Raw genomic sequence first — 7,416 nt, 5'->3', positions numbered from 1 at the left:
TCTTTTCCAGTGACATATAGTTTTCTTTACATTTTTATCACATTTGACCAAGCATTTGTGTTCTGTTTGTCCCCAGTTTTGGGGAAGCAAAAAGTGACAACTTCTGCTTTCTGTGAAGAAGAAAATGAGAAAGAAAAAATATCTAGTCTCTTATGTGCTATGTGGAACAATTGCACAGGCCATTAACCTTAATATCTTTAGATTCCAGTATTGGTATTTAGGAAAAATATAATTTGATTTTGTTTGATAAGAATCATAATTACCATTGGACCTCTGCATTTTCTTTAGAAAGTTTGAAATTAAATTAAAAAAACAAAAGTGATGACATTTTCTCTTCTCATTATCATGATATTTGTCCCCAAAGAATGAAAATTTGTCTTTTGAGGTCTGAATACATCTTATTTATTGTAATGGTTGTGGTGCTCAAAGCTCTACCCTAGCTGACAAAAACATATACCTTAATATAATTTCTCATTGGTTTTCTAGGCTGGAGATGTGGCTCCCTGATGGAGTGCTTGCCTAACCTTGATCCCCAGCACTGGGAAAAAGAAGTCATTAGGCTTTCCTTTGTATGATATGTAAAAAATGCATGCTGAGTTCATGGAATAAGAAAATTGTATGCAGAATTAGTGATTCAAACCTGTGGTAAATAGATGGCTGGCATTGGAGGATATTCCTGGGTGGCTGGATCTCCACGTTACATCCTGAGAGGTAGTCTCCCTGTAGGGATGGGCTGTTATTGCATTCTGAGTGTATGTTCTTTATGTTAGACCCTCAGTACTTATAAATATGTTGTTGGGTTTGAGAATTAAATACAAAGATGTGTATCCTATTATTTAATTCTAATGTTGCTATTCAACAAATCCATAAGTTTGTCCTGTTCTGAAGAGAAGGAAATAACAATTATCTGAAATATATCTAGCAAAGAGTGAATTCAAAAATTTTCTAATTGAAGGTGAAGCAAAGTGCACAAAATATAAATGTTAAGAAAACTATTTTCCATGGCTTGTAGCTTTTAAATGATTTTAAGTATTTTGTTGCATTGCAATTATTATATTTTTATAAAATTTTATTTGCATATGAATTTGATACATTGTGATTTATATATGTAAATTAGTTACCTAAAAGTCAATCAAGTAAAATTTATTTAGAAAGTTTTCAATGTCAATACCTTTTCAGATTAGTTTTTAACTGAATTTTTTTATATTGACATTTTTAACTCTGTGTTGAATACAAAGTTTAAATTTAAAAATTTGACTTTCAAAGTAGATATATTCATTGGTTATATAGATATGTATACAGTATATCTATTATTAACATATAATAGACTGGGTGTGGTGGTACACATCTATACCCCAGTAACTCAGAGATGAGATAGGAGGATCTCAAGTTTGAGGCTGACCTCAGCAACTAATTAAGGCCACAGCAACTTAGTAAGACCCGTCCCCAAATAAAAATTAAAAGGGAGAGGGATTTGGTTCAGTGGAAAAGCATTTCTGGGTTCAATACCCAGTACCAAAAAATAAAACAGGAGTGTCAGTTGGACTCTCTAAAAGGGAGTCTGGGGGCAGGGGAGGAGGATCAACAATGGAAAATGTTTTGGAAACACTGCTGTAAACACATATAAATGCATAATGGAAAGCAAAAACAGAAGTAGAAAGTCCTGGGGGTGACATTCAGAAAATTGAAAGCATAATCATTCCTATTTAAGACATAAATAGACCTTAACATATCAAGGGCTTCAGAGAACCTAGAGGCAAAGGTTCAAAATCACCTATCTCCAGCAGCCCAGAAACTTCAAGACCCCCAATGACCTTGCCCTTGGCTTTCCTGCTGGCCCTGGTGGTGCTCACCTGTAAGACAACCTGCTCCCTGGGCTGTGACCTGCCTCAGATTCACAACCTGGGTCTTGAAACTCCTGACAGGAATGAGGAGGGGACCTGGACACTCCTGGAAAAAATGAGGAGAATTCCCACTTTCTCCTGTCTGAACTACAGAAAGGACTTTGCCTTCCCCCAGGAGCAGTTGGAGGGTGAGAAGGTGCAGAAGACTCAAGCTGTTGCTGTCCTCCATGAGATGACCCAGCAGGTCTTCAACCTCTTCAGCATCCAGGAGGCCTTTGCTGCTTGGGACAAGACCCTCCTGGACACCTTCCTCAGTGGCCTCCATCAGCATCTGGATGACCTGAAAGCCTGTGGGACCCAGCAGGTGGGGGTGGGAGAGGCTCCCCTGAGGGCTGTGAGGAAATACTTCCTCAGGATCACTGTCTACCTGAAGGAGAAGAAATACCTGCCTTGTGCCTGGGAGGTGGTCAGAGCAGAAATCATGAAATCCTTCTCTTCATCAGCCAACTTGTATGGAAGACTAAGGAGCATGGAATGAGACCTGGTCCAGCAGGGAAATGCCTCTCACTGATGAACACACCTTACCACACTCCCACAAGTTCTGCCATTTCAAAGACTCTCCTTCCTGCTGGAATTGTGACATGAATTCAAGCCAGTTTTGAGACATTTTCAAGAGTTAGGCAACTTGCACTCAAATCTGTAGGCACTAGTCTCTTACAACCCTATAGATGTTCCTATCTGTCTATTTAAATATTCATTTAACTATTTATAAAATTTATTTTTTCATAAAATATTATGTATATCTTTATAGTATGATTAATAAAAACAAAACATTGTCTTTATATTTTATCAACTTATTTTGCATCCCTTATTTTTTTTAACTCTTTGTATTCCTGGAGGAGAATGATGGTTTGTGTAAATATTTCTTTCTCTTCTCTTTAATTTTTATCATAAATAGCAATCGAAATTTTAGTCCTAAATTCTGGCTTCTTTGTTGAGTTCATTTCACATACATCATTATTTTTTGCATTTTGCATTGCAGCTTAGCTATAATACTTTTAGACAAGCTGAGATTAACAGAAAAATGAATGAAAAATCTGAGTATATAAAAGAAAAACATGAATATCTCACCCCATATGAAGGGAAAAATAACGGGATTTCTCTTACTCTCTCTCCTCCTACTCCAATGGGGTTCCTGCTTAGATATTCTTCATCTCTCACTAATTATGCCAATTCCACCTATTTTCCCCTGTAGTGATTGATGCTTTCAATACACACAACAGCTAATTTATAAAAACACAAAAGTGGTGCACATTAGTGGGATACCATATTATGTTTAGTGTAAAGTTTAAATCAGGTTAAACACGCTCATCTCCTTGAACATTTATCATGTCTCTGTTGTGAACATCTCAACATACCGCCCTCCAGCTTTTTCAAATGCACAGGACGTTAGTGCCCTTTACAGTCACCACATCCTGCATTTGCCCTCAAGCTTCTTGTCCCTTTCCAGCTGTACTGGGGAACCATTGATCAGCCTTTCCCATCTTTCCCCACCTTCTGCTCTCTGTGGACTCTGGTAAGCGCCATTCCACTCTCAGCTCCTATGAGATCAACTTCTCGTGTGGCACTTGTCTTCCTGTCCAGCTCATTTCACTTTACATGATGATCTCCAGTTCCATCCATGCTGCAGATCACAGCTTTTCATTCTTTTCTCTTGGCTGAATGATACTGCATTGGGCGGAACTGCCTACAGCCCAGGTTCTGCCTCTGATGTTTCATTTGGTGCCAGTTCTCTGATTTGTTGATAGCAGTGTCACATGTTTAAGCCTCTTGAAGAACCAACTAAAATCTCTGAGATAATCTAATCTCAAAACATCAATTCTTTATTCTGCCAGGATTTTATTTTCATTTACCATATGAAAAGAGAGCTTTTATTGCTTATTATGCAGATTCTCTGGTAATCACTGCTTTAATAATTATGCACACTACTTAACAATAGATACATGCATAATCCTAAAGCTATTTACTGTTCTTCTATAACAATTTTAGGAAATACATGTTTTAACAACCTGGTTTTGTTTTGTTTTTTTACCTTTTGAAACATTGTTCTTACTATTTTAAGTCTTTCTCATTTTCTAGTAGAGATGGCTATGTCAAGAATTCTTCTTTATTATTTCCTTTTTTTCCTGATTCATTTAAGATTTCTTCTCCATATAGGATAATGATTTTATAAATCTTAAACTCTTAGGGATTAACAACAAATACATTTGCAGTGAATATAATAGTCTAAGGTAGTTCCTTCAAAAGATGGAAAAGTGAAGTGGATTGAAAATTTCTCATCATCAATATCTAAACTGAAAAGTAAAATTGAGTTAAAACTATTCTTAAAACAAAGAATTACATCTATCACTAAAAGACAGCAAGCAACAGTTTAGGTGTTTTGGGATTAAAAACATCAGAAATTCAAAATATTAATCAATTGATTATTACAAGTTATATAGAATTCTGCACTTAGTCTAGGTTCTACCTGTACACAAGTTTGATCCTGAGCAATTCATTAAGCCTCTCTGTGACTCAGTTTTCACAAATGGAAAGTAGGATGAAATATTACTGAAGTTGCATGTATCAAACACACTAAAACTTTAAAAAACACTTAGCCAAGTATCCTCCACTGAATGAGGGCTTAATGGTGAGGACTAATTTCTTACTTATTTATAGAGATATGTATAAGAATAACAAACTCATTAATCTCTGTTTTATTGACAAGGTGGCATAATTTTGAACATTTGAAATGAGAGTTGTACTGGAGAAGACTTGAAATAGATAAACTTGGCACTGAAAGTAAGTGATTAATATTCAAACTATATTGATGGCTTATAAGTATCTTGTGTAGGATTAGAGTCTAAACCAAATGTTGGGTGTGTGTGTGTATAGTATATCATATTTAATATACAATTGTTGCTAACATGTTATTCATAATATGTATATATGTGTGTGTGTGTGTGTGTGTGTGTGTATATATTCAAACAAATATATTTTATTTGTGAATTTTGATGCCTGTGACACTCCCCCTTCCTCTCTATTTCCCTGGATCCTATCATGTCATTCTCATATCACAATAGTTTCCTTCTCTCTGCTGCAGAAATCTCCAATGTTTCTGGCATAGTGGCACATTCCTGTAATCCCAGAGGCTCGGGAGAATGAGGCAGGAGGATTGCAGCCTCAGCAACCTAAGGAGAACCTAAGCAACTTAGCAAGACTCTGTCTCAAAATCAAAAAATAAAAAAGGGCTGGGATGTGTCTCAGTAACTAGGTGCCACTCGGTCCAATCCCTGATACCAAAAGAAAAAATAAAAGCTACAAAGAGTAAAAATGCAACTTTAAGAATGGAATAATATATTTGCATATCATTTGTCATACAGTACCAAATATATGCTACAGTATAGATGAAACTTGAGAACATTATACTAAGGTATACAATTTGGTAAAAATTATTGTTGAAGATTATAGTTACCTAACTCTGTTATAGAGTATTAAAGCTACTTCCCTCATTCTATCTGCATTTAGGTACCTTTTATCCAGCCTCTTTGTGTCCTCCCTCTACCTCATCTTTGTAGTTTCTAGAGGCCTTATTCATTCAACTTCTATATAATCAATAGTTTTAGACTTGTGTTTGAGTGAAAACATGTGGTATTGATTTTCCTGGGCCCAGTTTATTTCACATAAGATAATGAATGATCTTCATTCTATCCACATGGCTGCAAATGAGATTTCATCTTTCATGATTGAACAATATTCCATTGTGTACATATGGACACACAATGGATGCCTGAATGTATATGTGTATACACACACAAATATGAAATATATATTCATTTATCCATTGACAAATGTCACAGTTGGTTTTATATCTTGGCTATTGAGAATAGTATGGCAATAAACACAGCTTTGCAGGTGTTTCTATTACACAATGAGTTTATTCCCTTTGGCTATATATTCCTTAGTGGGATCATATGGGAGTTCTATTTTTAGTTTTCTGAGACATCTCCAAATTGTTTTCTATAATGGTTATATTGATATATATTCCCATTAATGATAAGTAAGATTTTGCCTTATATGCATCATCACCTGGATTTATTACTTTTTGTCTTTTTGATAATAGTCACTCTAACTAGATTAAAATGTTATCTCATTGTGGTTTAGATTTCTATTATCCTGATTATTAGTGATACTAAAAATTTTTCATACTGCCTGTTTTGTGTCTTCTTTCAGGAAATGTCAATCCAGATATTATGCCCATTTAAAAAATGGAATATTAACCCATTGTCAGATGAATTATTTTCAAATATTTCTCCATCCCATTCTCTAGATTATCTCTTAAGTCAGTTGAATGTTTACTTTTCTGTGCAGAATCTTCTTAATTTTTTAATTCCATTTGTCTACATTACTTTTGTTGCCTGTATATCAAAAATCTTATCAAAATATTTTTGCATACTTCCATAGTTTTCCCCCTATATGTTCATCTACTAATTCATAGTTTGGAGTCTTTCTTTTAGGTTGTTGGTGCATTTTGAATTGATTTTTGTAAATGGTGAGAAATAGGAGTTCTGGTTTCATAGTTGTTCATATGTATACCCTGTTTGCCTACCACTATTTATTGAAGAGAATTTTTTTCCTCTAATATTTGCTCTTGCTCTTTGTTGAAGTTTACTTGGCTATTTTTGTAGAATAATTTCTGGGTTTTCTATTGTATTCCATGGTCTGTGTATCCTTTTTTAAAAAATAATAACACCATGCTTTTATTGTTTGTTTTTCCTACTATCATTTTTATACTGCTTTCAGCTTACATTTAATCCACATGTGATCGGCTCTGAGGAGAAAAGGGGAGAGTCACAAAAACCAACTCCCAGAAGGCTGACCACTGATGCCAATCACTCCAGCACTCACCTTGTCTGGCAGGTCAGTGGCTATTATCCTCCCCTGAGTGATAAAGATCACCAAGATAAGGATCCACTCAGACATTAAAAGACCACTTTCAGAAAGCTGTAAAAGAAAAGAAGAACAGTCACTGTTCTTAGAGCCTTGCAAATATTAACTCAGTCCTCTCAGTAACCCTGGCTTATAGAATCTATTGGGAAGAAATATAAATCTTGAGTACTTAACCAAAGATCTAATGTCAATACTCCAGGGAGAGTTGAGACAAGTATGTCTAAAGGACTCATTTTAAAAAAAAAAGAAGGAGATCAGAGATGCATGTGGAATTTCTGAACCAAGGAGAAGACACAGCATGGATGAAGTAGATGAGGGAGTTAAGATAATAAATTTCAAGTTCACATTAGCCAAGTTATGAAACCAGTCTAGGAAATAAATGGATAAGAAGTAAATGGATAAGGAAAATGTGGTATGCATATACAATAGAGTTTTATGTAGCCATAAAGAAAAAGAAAATTTATGGCATTTTCAATTACAGGGATAGATCTGGACAACATTGTTAAGAAAAATCAGACAGACTCAAAAAGTCATGGTTTGTATGGTTTCACTCAAATGTAGAAGCTAGAGAAGCTAGAGAGAG

At 35.2% G+C, this 7,416-nt stretch overlaps 1 protein-coding gene across 1 annotated transcript; it reads left to right on the top strand.

The window, feature by feature from the left end:
• Positions 1–1,809: 1,809 nt before the first annotated feature.
• Positions 1,810–2,382, top strand: LOC143385964 (interferon alpha-2-like). Its single transcript, XM_076841385.2, has one exon. It carries the CDS (start codon positions 1,810–1,812, stop codon positions 2,380–2,382), a length of 573 nt encoding a protein of 190 aa, XP_076697500.2.
• The last annotated feature ends 5,034 nt before the right edge of the window (positions 2,383–7,416 follow it).

The sequence above is a fragment of the Callospermophilus lateralis genome, chromosome 2 (genome assembly GCF_048772815.1).
Source record: "Callospermophilus lateralis isolate mCalLat2 chromosome 2, mCalLat2.hap1, whole genome shotgun sequence".
Lineage (NCBI taxonomy): Eukaryota > Metazoa > Chordata > Mammalia > Rodentia > Sciuridae > Callospermophilus > Callospermophilus lateralis.
Note: the sequence above shows the minus strand (reverse complement) of the source record. Positions and strands in the feature narration are given on the sequence as shown.